This window comes from Halichoerus grypus, chromosome 12 (genome assembly GCF_964656455.1).
Source record: "Halichoerus grypus chromosome 12, mHalGry1.hap1.1, whole genome shotgun sequence".
Lineage (NCBI taxonomy): Eukaryota > Metazoa > Chordata > Mammalia > Carnivora > Phocidae > Halichoerus > Halichoerus grypus.
Genome location: NC_135723.1, coordinates 99,565,450 through 99,583,313, shown reverse-complemented (window position 1 = coordinate 99,583,313; position 17,864 = coordinate 99,565,450). Strand labels below are relative to the sequence as shown.

General features: G+C 44.5%; 1 protein-coding gene across 2 annotated transcripts; it reads right to left on the bottom strand.

Annotated features, from left to right (window-relative positions):
• Positions 1-1,450: 1,450 nt before the first annotated feature.
• Positions 1,451-16,906, bottom strand: ZNF212 (zinc finger protein 212). 2 transcript variants are annotated; one of them, XM_036121129.2, is made up of 6 exons: positions 16,725-16,906; positions 15,912-16,030; positions 7,436-7,825; positions 6,945-7,071; positions 4,487-4,576; positions 1,451-3,521 (listed from the first exon to the last, which is right to left on the bottom strand). In XM_036121129.2, the coding sequence occupies exons 3-6, from the start codon at positions 7,685-7,687 to the stop codon at positions 2,662-2,664; spliced, it is 1,329 nt and encodes a 442-aa protein (XP_035977022.1). In that variant the 5' UTR covers positions 7,688-7,825; positions 15,912-16,030; positions 16,725-16,906; the 3' UTR covers positions 1,451-2,661. The 2 variants fall into 2 exon arrangements, with proteins under 2 accessions (XP_035977022.1, XP_035977016.1); XM_036121123.2 differs by lacking the exon at positions 15,912-16,030 and having other exon boundaries at positions 16,725-16,903.
• Between the last annotated feature and the right edge of the window lie 958 nt (positions 16,907-17,864).

Below are 17,864 nucleotides of genomic sequence, written 5' to 3'. Positions count from 1 at the left end.
CACACTCTGCTCTCTCTTGAGTAAAATCTTTTAAAAAAAATCAGTGGGTCTGAGTCTGCATTTCCACCAAGCTCCCAAGATATGCCGATGCTGCTGGCACAGGGTCCACACTCTGGGTAACAAGGACTCAGAATCCAGCCTGGACCCAAAGTGCTTGATTGCGGTCAACCAGAAGCTACAGCATCCATGGTCAAGTGTGCGGGATCTGGAGCAAGATGGCCTGGGGCCCCAGCTGCCTGCACCTGCTACTTCACCTCTCAGCATGCTTCCCATATCTTATGTGTAAAACGGAGTATAATCATACCCACCACATAGGGTTTTGTGAGGATTAAGTTCATTTTAAAAAGAGTGTCTCACACATTGAGTGCTCAGTAATTATTAGCCATTATTACTATGGTCCAATTGCCTAATTCAATTATTCTCCTGCCTCAAAGAAAACAACATTGCCAGAGAACCAGAATCCTACCCTGTATTTCGTTTTTCTCCCCACAATGCAAGACAGACTGGTCACATTATAACACTCAACTGGGGGGGTGCCTGCGTGGCTCAGTCAGTTGGGCATCCTGCTCTTGGTTTTGGCTCAGGTCGTGAGATGAGCCCTATGTCGGGCTCCACACTCGGCACGGTGTTTGCTTGAGATTCTTTCTCCCTCTTCCTCACGCCTTCCCCCCACACATGCTCTCTAAATACATACATACACACATATATATACGTGTACTACTCAATTGGGACGTAAAAATAATCAAGGATGGGGTACAGGGGAATCTATGGTGCAAAAGACTGAGGGTAGGAGACTGTAGAAGGAATTTAGATTAGCTCCTTAGGTTTTCCTACATCTGGTGAAGCCGAACACCTCAGCTGAGCAGGGCGCCTGCCCTATGACTTCCATGTTCAGTTGCTACACCAAGATAATCGATACATTACAGCGACCCAAGTTTATTTTTATCTGTTTATTTTATTAATCCTTTTTATTCCCGTATCCCACTCACTGCTCCCTCACACGCAACTCTAATGCCTTAAAGGTGTAACTTTGGGTTTCTACATGTTCTCGCCAAATGTTTTGTTTTGTATATGTGCATTTTTAATGTACATAAATAGTACTGACATAGATCTCATTCAATCTCTTGTATTTTCCCACTCAGCATTATATGCTTCTCTAAGCCAATATCCCTAAGTGCTACTCAGTAGTCCCCGGTGCACCTACCATAGCTTACTTACCTGCCCTATCTTCCCACCATCTCCAACGACCAACACCCAGACTGCCTGCAGCCCTCGACCACCACACACAGGGTCCCAGGAATACTCTCATACATGCCCTCTGCTCGTCTGTCCTAAATTTAAGTAAAAATGCAGGTCAGGCTGGGACTTCAGGCTTCTGTTACTGCTCCCTGTCAGCCACCTTCTCCACCTTGGTAATCTTGACAAAGGGAGAAAAATATCCAACATGAGCTTTTTTTTTTGCTAGTAGCAAGTTTTATTCTAAGCAACTGTAAATCATCAAAGGGGACATTCACATAGGACCCAGGAGCCCACTCCCATCTCCCCAAACAACAGTGGGGCAGGCATTCAACACTCCTGAGAAACAAAGCATTTTTGTGCTTTTTCTCCATCCCCTCTGGAACAGTCAATCCCAGAACTAATTTGAAAAATGTGTAATCTACACAATCTCAAGAAACAACTGGTGTAATAAGAACAAACTCCAATACCCACTGGAACAAGTCAGACAACCATAAGTAACAAAGCAGTCTTCTACCCTGGGCGGCGGCAGAACCCAGCGAGGACCACGTTGGAAGAGGAGGAGGATTATGGTGAGAAACCTGGATTCCCGAGCAGCAGCAACACGCTCTCGGCTCCAACACAGCATTCTTCGTTCTCAGCAGGGGTTTTGAGGTCTTCCCACTCCCCTCCTCTTGCTCCTCTGGACTCAGTTAGCCCCATGTGAGCAAGGACCCCCACAAGGAGGAGCTCAGCAATCTGCCCCCGATCTCTGACCTAACTAAGCGTGGATGGGCTAAAAGAGCCCCATAAACAAATCCCTCGTAGAGGGTAGGCCCAGTCCCCGTGTTAGGAACAACTTCTACAATGCTGGAAATTTAAAAAAAACAAGTGTCAGACTGTAATTTTTTAAGTCAACTAAAATCTAATTCCAAAAAAGTTTCCTCGGAACAGGGTAAGCAGTCATTTAAATTATTTCTTCGACTTGTTTTTAACAAAGAGACTACAAAAGAAGAGGAAAGACCGGGTTAGGAGTCCCAGAACTCTTCCACATACCTGCTCGCTCCCCTGGCCCGACCCAACCTCATGGGAAGACCTGAAATGCTGGGACAGGACGTGGAACCAGCCACCAGTCCCTGCAGGGTCAGAGAGCCAACCCCAGCCCATGAATATCAGCCCTGATGGGAAAACCAGAGACTTGAAGGTGCCAGAAACAACAAGCTCCACAGCAGGGTAGAGACAGCAGGGAGAGGAGTGGCCCCGGACTCCTCCTCTTCCATAGTTTTCACAGCCTCTGGGCTTGGCCTGGTGCTTGGCCAAGGGAAGGCAAATCAAAGTGACTCTCCTCAGGAAGCAGTCAGTCCCTGACTCTGCACAGTGTCTCTTCGGGGGGACCAATGCCAGCCCCTTCTGCCCCCCACCAAGACGGACAAGGGGCTGGCACCCTTAAAGCAGGCCGTTGGGCCTTCCCGGCTCCAGGGCCAGGCCCCGCTCCCGCTGGTGGATCTTCTGATGCTGCAGAAGGTGCTGCTTCTGGACAAAGCTCTTCTCACACTCCGAGCAGCTGTAGGGCCGCTCACCCGTGTGGATGCGCTGGTGCCGCACCAGGTCAGAGGGATGGCTGAAGCTCTTACCACAGTAACCACAGATGAGCGAACTCCGGCTTTTCCTCCAAGGGATGTGGCCGGGCAGAGCAACCAGGCTATTGGGCGAGAACCTCTCCTGGACACAGTGGCCAGCACTGGGCCCCTCCTGCAAGTGGCAGCGCTGGTGGGTTACCAGGCTCACCCTGCAGCTGAAGCTCCTCATGCACACGTCACACTGATGCATCTTTGCCCTCTTGGACTGGGGCTTAAGTTGTGGCCTGGGTCTAAGGCTCTCCTCTGGCTCCGAGGCTGTGTAAGTCCCCCACCCTGAGTGGGTCTGCAGATGCGCAGCTAGCTGCTGCTTATAGTGGAAGCTGATCTCGCACTCGGAACATCCATATGGGCCAGAAGTGTCCCTTTTCAGCTTTAGGCCCTGCCCACATTCCTGACCCAGCTGCCCCTGCCTACTAGGTTTCTGCTTTGGGGGGCAGCTCAGAATTCTGCCACTGCTAGGGTCTCTACTGCCCTCAATGGGATCCTCCAGATTAGTGTCCCTGGGGCCTGAATCCAAGAGGACAGAACCACCCTGACCATCCCAGAGTTCAGTATGCTCTGGGCTCAGGAAAGCCTGCTCTTCGGCAATGCCTGAGAACTCTCCAGGAAGATCTGCAGAGCCTTCCTGAGCGTACTGGATCTCCTGCTTGATCATAACCCCTTCGGCTGCCGAGAAAGAGAAGACCAAAAAAGATCACATTCTAGCACTTTTGGTTTCTTCAGAGCTAAACAAACATCTGTGAATTTCAGAAGAACTCAAATCAAAGCACCCCAGGATAAGGGCATTAGGACACCCTGGAGAAGGAGTCTGGGTTCTAAGACCTGAAAAACTAAACACATATTCAGGTAGAGAAATCTGAATAGATTATTTTTCTAGAACAATGTTATAAATGATAGTTCTCTAAGCTTGTCCATAAATTTGTATTCAATTCCTGTACAAAATGGCAAATTGGGGCGCCTGGGTGGCTCGGATGGTTGGGCATCTGCCTTCTGCTCAGGTCATGATCCCAGGGTCCTGGGATTGAGCTCCGCATCAGGCTCCCTGCTCAGCGGGGAGCCTGCTTCTCCCCCTCCCTCTGCTGCTCCCCCTGCTCATGCTCTCTCTCTGTATCTCTTTGTCTCGGATGAATAAATTAAAAAATCTTTAAAAACAAATGGCAAATTATACTATAACTAAAGAGTTTAAAATAATAAATGTGAACAATTAAAAAAAAAACCCAACCACCCTTAAGCCTAAAGCTTAAATGTTCACGTATCCAGCCCCAGTCTTCCTGCACATTCCCCCAATACCTGGCTTATAAATGCTCTGCCTGCCTCTCACCCAGACAACTTCACTCCTAAGATGTGACCAACCCTGTCCTCAATCTCCAGCAGGTTTTCACTTGAGCCATTCTACTCTGTACAGTAGCACAGACATGAAGTAGGATATGTCACAACACTTAAGGACTCCACAGTGGTAATAAATGGAGACACATATATGTTAGGTGAACTAATGAAAATCATAGAGAAATCTAAAATAAATAACACCAGATGAGGTTGCTGATAATCAGTGTTTGGCAGTTTAGCAGTGGGAAAGCTCATTATAGGCTGCAGGAGTGGAGAGAAGGATGGAATATTCTGGATCCACTCACCTGGGTGGACATCACCAGGGCCTTCCTCCTCCAAGTCACCCAGCATCCCTGCACCCAATTCCGCTTCTCCTTCTGTCTGGCCAAGGACCTCTGGGTTGGAATAGGCACAGTGTGAGCCCAGGAGATAGTAAAAGCTCACTGCACACTGGTCAGTTGCCAATGAACAAGGTGACCAATGTCAGAGGGTTGATATTAAAAGTTCCAAAGATTAAAAGGCCACTGTTCTTCCCACTTTCCCACCAGTGGCAGCTTGGGACCACTAGAAAATTAGAGCCAATTCGAAAAATCTATTCAGTCAGCTGCTGCCTTCAACGCTCCTTCATTAGTCACTGTGGCTCCAGCAGTCAGGCTCCCCAGCCACCACCCTGCCCTCACTTGTACATGGTCTCAAGTGCTGCTTCCTTTCAGCGTATCGAATTTCATCCACACTGACACGCTGCAAGGTGAGGGGTGCACCATTATCCCCAGCTGGGACAGAGAAGGAAACAGCCATTAGCAGAGCACAGAACTCGGCTCAGGTCACACAACCCCCCGACCCTTCTGCTATTTCCCTCTCTGCTCTAGTCACACTGGCCTTTTGGACACTTCTCCATGCACCTCAGTTTTAAAAGATTTTAGGGGGCGCCTGGGTGGCTCAGTAGTTAAGCGTCTGCCTTCAGCTCAGGTCATGATCCCAGGGTCCTGGGATCGAGCCCCGCATCGGGCTCCCTGCTCGGCGGGAAGCCTGCTTCTCCCTCTCCCACTCCCCCTGCTTATGTTCCCTCTCTTGCTGTGTCTCTGTCAAATAAATAAAATCTTTAAAATAAATAAATAAAATAAATAAAAGATTTTATCGGAGGCGCCTGGGTGGCTCAGTCAGTTGAGTGACTGACTCTTGGTTTTGGCTCAGGTCATGGTCTCAGGGTCGTGGGGTCGAGCCCCACATCAGGCTCTGCGCACTCTGCTTGTCTCTCTCTTCTGTTCCTCCCCATGATCACTCTCTCCAATAAATATATAAATAAAATCTTAAAAAAAAAAAAAAAGATTTTGTCTACCAAAATCTACTTACTAATAAGCTAATATTTTATATATAAAAATGTGTATCTATTAAGCAGCACTTCTGATTAACACAAAATAGACACTGAGCTCACAGGGACTGAATGTAATTCCAGCTAAGGCCAAGAAAAATTTTTTGGTTAACCTGGGCTGCCTGCCTCATCTCAGGTAACAAAGGATTTCTTGTCATTTTTTTTTGTTTTTTGTTCTTTAAAGATTTAATTTATTTATTTGACAGAGAGAGAGACAGCGAGAGAGGGAACACAAGCAGGGGGAGTGGGGGAGAGAGAAGCAGGCTTCCCGCAGAGCTAGCCCAATGTGGGGCTCAATCCCAGGGCCCTGAGATCATGACCTGAGCCGAAGGCAGTCGCTTAACAACTGAGCCACCCAGGCGCCCCTCTTGTCAAACAGTTTTAAGTACTGGGACGCCTAGATGGCTCAGTCGGTTAAGCGTCTGCCTTCGGCTCAGGTCATGATCCCAGGGTCCTGGGATCGAGTCCCACAATGGAGCTCCTTGCTCAGCGAGGAGCCTGCTTCTCCCTCTGCCTGCCTCTCTCCCTGCTTGTGCTGTCTCTGACAAATAAATAAATAAAATCTTAAAAAATAAATTAATTAATTAAAAAAACAGTTTTAAGTATTAAAAACAGCATAAGGAATCTTGGTCACATTACACTACAATATACGTTACACTATAATGATAACATCTTTTCTATTAGTAAATATTATCAAGAACTATGTGACCACAGAGAATACAAAACACACAACACCAAGACCTTTCCAAAAGTCTTCATGAATTGAGGACCTAAAGACTCCCATTTCTCTTATTTTTCAAATTTTTATTTAAATTCTAGTTAGTTCACATATACTGTAATATTGTTTTCAGTAGGGGCGCTTGGGTGGCTCAGTTGTTAAGTGTCTGCCTTCGGCTCAGGTCATGATCCCAGGGTCCTGGGATCGAGCCCCGCATTGGGCTCCCTGCTCGCTGGGAAGCCTGCTTCTCCCTCTCCCACTCCCCCTGCTTGTGTTCCCTCTCTCACTGTCTTTCTCTCGCTGTCTCTGTCAAATAAATAAATAAAATCTTAAAAATATATATATATATTGTTTTCAGGAGTAGAATTTAGTGATTCATCCCTTACATATAACACCCACTGCTCATCACAACAAGTGCCCTCCTTAATGCCCATCACATATCTAGCCCATACTCCCCACCCATCTCCCTCCCTCAACCCTCAGTGTGTTTTCTATCATTAAGAGTCTCTTACGTTTTGTTTCCCTCTCTCTCTCTTTTTTGGAGACTCCCATTTCTCAACCCAGCCCAGACCAACAGAGGAGCCAAAGCCAAGTGTAGTCTGAGTCACACGCTACTTGGCCAGGGATGTAAAGATGTCTGAAAGAGAATTCTCGGGGGAAAAGTACTACTTACTCAGAGAGACCAGAGTCTCATAGTTGCTCTTCATCACATTTCTGTAGAGCTCCTTCTGCCAGTCCTCCAGATTTTCCCACTCCTGCTCTGAGAAACAGACTCCATCATTTTCAAATGACCTGGATACCTGAAATCACAAATATCGTACAATGAGTGCCTCCCGTCTAGCCACAAAAGAAAAGCCAGCAACTTACAATCTTAAATAATAAAGGGGAGGGCTCCCCATTTAGGCTTTTTTTTTTCTAAAGAGGTTGCTCACAGGTGACCATATTTTTTTTTTTAAGATTTTTATTTATTTGAGAGAGAGTGAGCGAGAGAGAGCACGAGCAGGGTGAAGGGCAGAGAGAGAAGCAGACTCCCTGCTGAGCAGGGAGCCCAATGTGGGACTCGATCCCGGAACTCCGGGATCATAACTTAAGCTGAAGGCAAATGCTTAATCAACTGAGCCACCCAGGTGCAGTAGGCTAACTCTTAATCCCCAAGGGGACTACCTTGGGAACCTCTCCATTGCTGCCCGGGGGCAGCCTCAGGACCCAGAAGTTGCTGTTTCTCAGCAGGTTCTCCATGTTCTCCAGCCGCCTCTGCAGCAGCCCGTACTCCTGCAGCAGGGTCCCCAGCACGGCCCACTTGCCCTCCAGCTGGTTCCCGAACTCCACGGCCGTCTTCTCGCAGTCGGCCAGCTTCTTCTCGGCCGTCCCTGTCCGCCCCTCCAGGCTCTGTAGCCGGGCAGCCTGGGACTCCATCTTTTTCTCCACGGCCTGAATGGCGGCCACCACGGTCCAGAGTGAGAGCTCCGTGGTCTGCAAATAAGAGCTTTTCTCTGTTGCTTGTGGGGGTGGTGTGGAGCAAGTCAAAGGTGTGGAGCGGCGTTTCCTCCTGTGCTGAATGAAGAATCAGACACAGGGTCAGTCGGTGTCATTTCCAAACATCAAGTAAAGAAAACAATGGGTCTAGTGGGTCCAAGCGTGCTTAGAGCTACCTAGTTTCTACCCTTTTTTTTTTTAAAGCATGCTCTTTTATACTCTGATACTGCAAATTATACACGTACATTATAGTAAGAAAGTACTGAAAAGTAGAAAGAAAAAGTTATGTAAAATACCACCATTCAGAAATAACCTGTCAGAATTTTGGTATATTTACCTTAAGCCTTTTTTTTTTTTTTTAATATTTTAACTTATCTGTTTTCCACAAAGTTGAAATCATATTGTACATAATGTCTTATTACCTGCACTTCACACTTGACATATTCTCTAAGACAAACAAAGACACAATTCCTCAGCAGGACCTATAGGGCTCAACTCATTTACCTTTGCACCCAAGCAGCTGGTACAGTGAGTAACACCAACTAAATCCTTTTTTCTTTTTTAAAGATTTTATGTATTTGTCAGAGAGAAAGAGAGAGCACAAGCAGGGGGAGGGGCAGGCAGAGAGAGCACCAGGCTCCCCACCAAGCAGGGAGCCTACTCGGGACTCGATCCCAGGACCCTAGGATCATGACCTGAGCTGAAGGCAAACACCTAACCGACTGAGCCACTCAGGCATCCCCAACTAAATCCTTCATAAGTGTTTACTGACGTGATCTGACGAAGCCTACTGACAGTTTCCTTACACAGTTCATTTTTATGATCTGTCCCTAAGGAGGAAAATCACTACAGCTGAAGCTCAACATTACTAAAGCCAACATGTGGGGAGTCTCCCCACCGCTCCCTCTGACCCCGATGTACCACTGCATGTTCATTTCAGTCCTCAAGCCCCAAAGCTTCATGTTCTTTTCTATGGCATACACTTTCTTCAAGGCTGCTTCTCTACCCACAAGAATAGACAGAGAGAGGAAAGAGCTTTGAAAGAACTGCTAGGGCCAGGACTTAGTGTCTGGAGAAACGGGACAAAACGAACCCAATTGGCAAAGAAATGAACCCGTAAGCTTGGCCATGACCTACTCCAGTGACTCAATTCAGTTCATTATCGAACATGTGGGTTTAAAGCTTAACTGTCCCCCCTAAAAAAGATTTAAATAAGAGTTTAATGTAAATTTTTCTTTTACATTAAAAACAAATACGAATGAAACAAAACAGAACATCAGACTGTTGGGCAGGCTCCTTTCATCCCACGTTCTGCTTTTCACTTTCAGTTGCTCATCTCTAGCTTTGTAGAGCCTCCTCCCGCCTTTCTGTGGCCCAGCATTTTGTTGCTTGCTTAGCAAAGGAAGGTGGGTCAGGATCTGAGCACTAAGCAAAAAGCTAAGAAAAGAGGTGTTAAATAAAGCTGCTTCTTCTGTTTTGAACTACCTATTGAGATGGAAACAATTCAAATGTCCATCAACTGGTGAATCAATAAACCAAGGTCCATCCACCTGTTATGGGTTGAATTTTATTTCCACAAAAAGATATGTTGAAGTCCCAAGCCCCAGTACCTCGGATTGTGATCTTATCTTGAAGGAAGAATCTTTAGAGGTCATCAAGTTAAATGAGGTCATCAGATGGGCTCTAATCAAATATGATTTGATGTCCTTATAAAATAGGGGAGAGATCTGGACAGACAGACGTGCACTTAGGGAAGACGATGTGAAGACACAGGGAGAAGACAACTACGTGACAACAGAGGCAGAGGTCGGAGTTTTGTTGCCACAAGCCAAGAAAATGTGTGGGGCCATCAGAAGCTGTAAGAGAAGCCTGGAACAGATTCTCCGTCGTGGCCCTAAGAAGGCATCTGGCCCTAAGAAGGCATCAAGTCTGTGGACACCTTGATTTCAGACTTCCAGCCTCTAGAACTGTAAGACAGTACACTTCTGGTGTGTAAGCCCCTCAATTTGTAATATTTTGTTACAGGAGCCTTAGAGTACTAATACACCATACAACAAAATACTGTTACATTATTAATGTATTAATAATTAATGTGTTAAGCACACATTAGCAATAAAAAGGGAACAAATTATTGATACACCTAACAATATAGATCTCAAAATGACTATGCTATGTGAAAGAAGCCAGACACAAAATGTCACCTACTCTATTCCATTTACATGACATTCAGGAAAGGCAAAACTATAGGGACAGAAAACAGATCAGTAGGGGTGCCTGGGTGGCTCAGATGGTTAAGTGTCTGCCTTGGGCTCAGGTCATGCTCCCAGGGTCCTGGGATCAAGCCCCATGTCAGGCTCCCATCTCGGCTGAGAGTCTGTTTCTGCCTCTCCCCATTAGTGCTCTGTCTCTCTCTCTCAAATGAGTAAATAAAATCTTTAAAACAAACAAACAGATCAGTGGTTACCAGGGGCTGGGGGTGGGGGAAGGAGAGTGAATGCAAAGGAACACTTTCTGGGATGATGGAAATATTCTATATTTTGGTATTATGATGATGGCTGCACATTTATCAAAACCCACTCAACTGTATGCCTGAAGAGTGAATTTTATTGTATGTAAATTATCTCAGTAAGCACGACTTAGAGTATCAAGATAGAAGAAAATGTTAGCTGCCATGAAAAATGCCATAAACTAAACGTAAAAAAACAAACGGGGAGAGGATATTTATAAACAAAATATGAAATGGAAAGAAAAAAATAACCCTAAATAAAACTGTAAACTGTAAGTAATTATGAGAGCAGAAATGCAAGTGGTCAAGAAGCAGTTAGGAGTGCAAATACAACCCAGGAAAACCACTTTTCACCCACCAGGCTGACACACTTGAACAAGAGGGATAAGGAACTACATTCAGAGGTGAGTAGGATATAAAACTGGCATTTTCATTAACATTCCCTGAAGGAATGAAAAATATTACAAACTTTATGGAAGGAAATCTCATAAAAGTCACTAACAATCCTTTCACCTAGCAATCCCACTTCCGGGAATCTATCTTACAAAAACAAATGGCACTGGGGTGCTTGGGTGGCTCAGTCGTTGGGCGTCTGCCTTCGGCTCGGGTCGTGGTACTGAGGTCCTGGGATCGAGCCCAACATTGGGCTCCCTGCTCAGCAGGGAGCCTGCTTCTCCCTCTCCTACTCCCCCTGCTTGTGTTCCCTCTCTCGCGGTCTGTCAAATAAATAAATAAAATCTTTTTTTTTTAATTTTTTTAAGATTTTATTTATTTATTTGACAGAGGGAGACACAGCAAGAGAGGGAACACAAGCAGGGGAGTGGGAGAGGGAGAAGCAGGCTTCCCGCGGAGCAGGGAGCCCGATGCGGGGCTCGATCCCAGGACCCTGGGATCATAACCTGAGCCGAAGGCAGATGCTTAAGGACTGAGCCACCCAGGCGCCCCAATAAATAAAATCTTCAGGAAAAAAAAAAAAAGGCATTATTTACTGACATCCATACAAAAATGATTACTGGTAATATTCTTTGGAAAAGTCAAAACTTGGAAATAATCTCGAGGTCTATTCATAAAGGAATAAATTATGGCACAACCAAAAACGACACTATACTACCTTTAAAAATAATGACCTGTATGTATGGTTTGGAAGAGTTTTCATCATACCATGCTGGTTAAAAATCCAACTTTTAGGGAAATATATTTATTATGATCCCACTTTCCTGAAGAAGAGAAAACATATATGTTTGTTTCAGCCCACAGAAAGGTCTGGAAAGATATTCACCAAACTAAACTGTTAACATGACTTACCTCAGGGAGATGAGAGGGAGAGATTTTAATCTTTCCTTGTAAACTATTGCTTGCTTGACTTCTTCAATAAACATGTATTTTTTTGTAATTTTTTTACATAAATCCCATATTTAATAGTATCCCTGATGGCAGTGAGAAATACAAAAAGTACACTTACATTCCCCACACTTCTGGATTTTTCTGGGGCAGTCCCGCTTGGATATTCTCTCATACTGTCAGATCAAGTATCCTACAATGGGCCTGCCACTACAGTCTGAAACCTGTCACCGTTAAGTATAAGACACGGTCCCTGTTGCTAAGAAACCTTCAATCTGCTGGAGTAAAATACAAAATAAGTAACATTATAAAGTGGTATCTGACTAAGGTGGACTGGATAATATTTAAAGTCCCTTCCAACTCTGAGATACCATGACTTTCTAACATTGAATAGTTAAAAAAGAAAACAAAAACTTAATACATAAGATGTGTAAGGTAATGGCCACAAATCTCCATTAACTACCACTCAGTTATACAAATATTGCCTCTGAAGTCCTCTGTACAACTCCCTAAAGTAACTACTATCCTGAATTTGATTTTTCACTAGTAACTGTCTTTTTCACATTTTCACCAAATGCTTTTCTCCCAAAACAATACGTGTTCTTCAGTTTTGCCTATCTTAGGACTTTATATAAATAGAATCCTTATTCCACAACTGAGACTATCCTGCTGTTGCAGATGGCTATAATTAATTTTCACTTCTGCATAATATTCTGCTGTGACAATATCACAATTTCCTTTTCCATTCCATTATTATGTCCCCATCTTTGACATTACAAGTAGAGTTACAACGAACAGGACTGTGCACGGCTCCTAGTAGACATGGGCAAGTTTCCTGAGGGTATAGTCCTAGGAGGGAATTGTTGGCTAACAGGGTATATACACAACTTGAACTTCAGTAAATAATGCCAAATGTTTTCTAAGTGGTTGTATGAATTTCACTCCTGTCAGAAGTATGTAAGTATTCTGGATGTTTCCCAACTATGTCAACACTTGCTACTGTAAGACTAAAATTTGGTCCCTCCAGGAGGTCTGAAATATGTCATCATGGTTTCCATCTACACTTCCCTTGATTACTAATAAGGGTAAGCATCTTTTAAATATTTACTGGCCATTCAAATACCTTCAGTGAACTACCTGCTCAAGTCTTTTATCCGTTTATCTTTTGGGTTATCTGACTTTCTATCTCAGAATTTCTCTGAAAATTCTGGATACTAATCTTTATCCATGCTATACGTGTTGCAAACATTTTCTCCTTATTTGTGCCTCATTTTTAAAATTCACTGTATTATCTTGTAATAAAAAAATTAATGTAGTTGAGTTTCATCAGAATTCTTTTATGGTTTGAACTTCTGTGTCAGGTGAAAAAAAAAATATCGATATCCCACAATATTGTCTTCTAAACACTCATAGTTTTGTTTTCACATTTGAGTAACTCAACTAGAACTGATATTTGTGTGTGGTGCAGGGCTCAATTTTCATACGGGAAATCAATAGATCTAATATTATATGATGAAAAATCCATCGATATACCCAAAGATTTATAATGCTATCTCTGTCATGAATCAAATTTTCATACATAGAGGGCGCCTGGGTGGCTCAGTTGGTTAAGCGACTGCCTTCGGCTCAGGTCATGATCCTGGAGTCTTGGGATCGAGTCCCGCATCGGGCTCCCTGCTCGGCAGGGAGTCTGCTCCTCCCTCTGACCCTCCTCCCTCTCATGCTCTCTGTCTCTCATTCTCTCTCTCTCAAATAAATAAATAAAATCTTAAAAAAAAAAAAAAAATTTTCATACATAGCAATTTGTCTCTGGCATCTCTAGTCTTGTTCTGTAGGGTATTTTTCATATTGCCTTACCAATACTATAGTTTTAACAACCACAGCTTTTTAAAAAATAATTACTGATATTTGGTAAGACAAGTCCCACTTCCTTGTTTTATAGGATTATCTTGACTATACTGGATGTTGATATTCTTTACACACTTGAAAGGTCTCACAGGGGCACCTGGGTGGCTCTGTCTTCGGCTCAAGTCATGATCCCAGGATCCTGGGATCAAGCCCCACTCAAGCTCCCTGCTCAACAGGGAAGCCTGCTTCTCCCTCTCCCTCTGCTCCCCTCCCCTCCCCCCCACGTATGCTTGTGTGCAGTCTCTCTCAAATAAATAAAACATCTTTAAAAAAAGAAGTCTCACAAAAATGTCTTTAGAGATTTTGTCTGTATCAAATCCATAGATAAATGTATCCATACACAGTCTGCCACTCCTTTTTCAAGGTATTTTTAATAACTTTCAATATTTTAACATATTCCCTAGGTACCTGTTCCAACCACTGATCACTACACAACAAATAATCCCAATATTTAGTGGCTTAAGACAACAACATCTACTTTGCTTATGAATCTGCAATTCAAGAAGGGTTTGTCAGGAACAGTTTATCTCTGCTCCATTCCATGTCAAGTGGAACAAATCAGGCAGGCAGGCTCTGGAAAACACCTGAAAAATCCCAAGCCATATGGAGAAAGCACGCGGAGATACTCAGTTTAACAGCCCTACCTACGGTCCCAGCCTACAGTGAACTGCCAGAACACACTTTCATTTCTAAAAGGGCTCTTTTGGGGGCGCCTGGGTGGCTCAGTCGTTAAGTGACTGCCTTCGGCTCGGGTCATGATCCCGGGGTCCTGGGATCGAGCCCCACACTGGGCTCCCTGCTCAGCGGGAAGCCTGCTTCTCCCTCTCCCACTGCTTGTGTTCCCTCTCTCTCGCTGTCTTTCTCTGTCAAATAAAAAAATAAAATCTTTTAAAAAATTAAAAAAATTAAAAAAATAAAAGGCTCTTTTGCTCTCTTCATTTTTTCTTCATTAATCTCTCTATACAGGCATACCTCACAAACATTGCAAATCTGGTTCCAGAACACCACAATAAAGCAAATATCATAATAAAGCATGTAAAATGAATTTTTTGGTTTCCCAGGGCATATAAATTTACTATAGCTTATTAAGTGAGCAATAGCATTGTATCTAAAAAAAAGTACATACTTTAATTTAAAAATACTTTATTGCAAGAAAGAAAAGGCTAACCATCATCTGAGTTTTTAGCAAGCATAATTACTGATCACAGAACACCATAACAAATATAATAATAATGAAAGAGTTTAAAATATTGTGAGAATTACCAAATTGTGACAGAGAGACACAAAATGAGCAAATACTGTTGGGAAAATGGCAGCTGAGAGACTTGACACGGGGTTGCCACAAACCTTCAATTTGTGGGGGAAACAAAAGGAACGAAACCACAGCATCTACGAAGTGCAATAAAGCAAAGCTCAATAAACTGAGGCATGCCTACACGTTGATATTATGTTTTGACAAGATATATGGATTAAAGAAATCTCTATCTGTGCTGTCCAAAAGCCCACTAGAAACACATGGCTATTTAAATCTAAATTAATTAAAACTGAATTAAAAATTCAGTTCTTCAGCCATACTACCTACATTTCAAGTACTTAATAGCCATATGTTTCTAGTGACTATATTGAACAGTGCAAAGCAGATTATTTCCATAATCTCAGAAAGTTCTATCGGATGCACTACACCCTAATTTTTTTTTCTGCTTGATAAAAACTTAAGGTTTTGTTAGTCTTCTACCGTGCCAGTTTTCCTTGTAGTTGTCAGTTTGTTTTATATGTTTTGAGGCTATATAATTACATGTAAAACATGAGAATATCAAGCTGATAAATTGAGTCTTACCATTACAAAAGTAGTAGTAGCCTCGATCTCCAGCAATATTAATACAGTTGAACCAATTTTCTTTTGATTAGTCGGGTATGTTTTCATATCTTTTATGTTCAACCATTTCTGTAGTTTTGTCTTTTGTATCTCTTACAAACAATATGACAACTTTCTGCTTTTTAACTAGAACATTTACTCCATTTACATTTATTGTAACTGTTGATCTATTTTTCTTGATTTTTTGCCTTTTTGGTGCTCGTCTTTCTTGCCTTCCTTTAGGTGATTTTTTTTCTTATTCTACTATTTCCTCTTCTAACTTGTAAGTTTTACAGCCCATTTCTAGTCTTTTAGCAAGTATCCTAGATATTACGGGAAGTATACTTACAAAGACCTTTAAACAAATGAATTCTGATCTCTTCCTAACCTTTACACCAATGCTGCCATGTATTTTAATTTGCCTTTGTTTTTAACCTCACAAAAGATCATTACTGTTTCATTCAGTCAATATTTGTTCAGATTTACCCATTTCCACGGATCATCATACTTGCTTACATTTTCAGACTTTACGTTTAGGATAATTTTCCTTTTACCTGGTATATCCTTTACATTTTCCAGCTGCTAGGTGGCTCAGTCAGTTAAGCCACCGACTCTTGATTTCGGCTCTGGTCATGATCTCAGGGTCATGAGCTGGAGCCCGGCTTCCGGCTCCCTAATGGGCATGGAGCCTGCTTAAGATTTTCTCTCTCCCTCTGCCCCTCCCCCCACCCCACCCCACCCCCGCTCTCTCAAAAAAAGAAAAGATTCTCTCTCCCTCTGCCCGCCACCCCCCCGCGGGCTCTTAAAAAATATTCTCTCCCCCACCGCTCGAGCTCTCAAAAACAAAACAAAACAAAAAAACGGATTCTCTCTCCCTCTGCCCCTCCGCCCCCGGCTCGCGCTCTCTTAAAAAAAAAAAAAAAAAAAAAAAAAAAAGATTCTCTCTCTCTCTGCCCCTCCCCCGCCCCGCGCTCGCTCGCTCGCTCTCCTCTCTCTGAAGAAAAAAAGAAAAATCTCTCCCTCTGCCCCTCCCCCAACTCGTGCGCGCGCTCTATCGCGCGCTCTCTCTCAAAAAAACAAATATACTAAAAAAAAAAAAAAAACCAAAACAAAAAAACACGAAACAAGCCTCGGAGAAGTTTCTCGGCAACGGTGTGTGGCGCCGGGGCTCCGGCCCGACAGGGAAGGAGCCGGAGAGGGGGAAGGCAGAGCCCTGGGGTCGTGGGAGGAGGCCGGTGTTCGCTAGGAGCAGCCCGGGAAGCCCCGGGACCCCCAGCCCCACCGGAGTCCCAACCTCGAAGCCCCGCCCCGGCCAGGAGCTCCGCCATCCCGAACGCGCCCGCGATCCGTGCCGGGGGCACCCTTACCCGAGCAGGCGCCGACTCCGCCATGGCCGCCAGTCGCCCCTCAACACCCAGGCCCCGCCTGATACCCCTCGTGCTGCGTGCCGGTCCGGTGGGCGCCCCCTGCCCCTCCTCAGAGCCGCCACCAGGGCCGTGTTGATACAAGATGCATTGTGGGAGTTCGGCCCTCCCGCGCCAAGAGCGGCTCCAGCGGCTCGTCCTCACCGCACGGGATTTCCAGGGCGCCGCCGTGCGGCAGGAGGATGAACAGCAGCTCGGCGCTCGGCGCTCGGGCCAGAGTGTGCGACCGCAGAAGGGCTTGCTCCCTCCAAGTCAAGCGCGGCTTGAAAATGTAAGACAAACGTGGGCCTTGTGTGTCTTCTTCGTGCCTAGCACTCGGCGAGGTGCTTTGAGGGATTCAAAATGTATAAAAGTCAGACTTTGCTCTGAGGGAAGAATATGTAATTTAGTTGGGGAAAAAAGATATGGTGCCAAATGACATGTGGTTTTGTTCCATTTGTTCATCTGTTATGTGGCTTTCTAGAAACCAGAAATACATGAGGTTCCTGGGTGGCTCAGTTGGTTAAGCTTCTGCCTTTGGCTCAGGTCATGATCTCAGGGTCCTGGGATGGAGCCCCACATTGGGCTTCCCGCTCTGTGGGGGGGCCTGCTTCTCCCTCTCCCCCTGCCTCTGCCCTTCCCCCTGCTCATACTCTTATCACTCTCTCTTAAAAAAAAAGAAAGAAAGAAAGAAACTGGAAATACACTTTCTACATCAACAGTGTGGGGTCAAGGTGCCCAGGCCAACCCATTGTATCCTGTTAATTATGGTAATCGCATGCCTTGGAAAATCCAAGATAGCCCTGATTTCAAATGTTTAATCCAGTCCACATGTTACTGTTAAATGATGAGTTTGGAATTTTGATTTGGAAAGCATGGCTGCATTTCCATTTGATCACCCAATACAAAACACTACTACAACCATACTTGCCTAATTTGCACCACATGGTCTCTACAGAGACAGGCAATGAACTTCCACTTTGAATTACAGTCCTGAAGCACTTCCCCTGAGAACTAAACTCTTAAGATCAACAGACTGGGGGCACCTGGGTGGCTCAGTCGTTAAGCATCTGCCTTCGGCTCAGGTCATGATCCCAGGGTCCT

Coding starts and splice junctions, on each gene's coding strand:
- ZNF212 (XM_036121123.2), bottom strand. CDS start 16,748: ATGGCGGAGTCGGCGCCTGCTCGG. Junction 7,826..16,724: donor CGGAGTCGGCGCCTGCTCGG/GTAAGGGTGCCC, acceptor TTCTTCATTCAG/CACAGGAGGAAACGCCGCTC. Junction 7,072..7,435: donor GCAATGGAGAGGTTCCCAAG/GTAGTCCCCTTG, acceptor TTGTGATTTCAG/GTATCCAGGTCATTTGAAAA.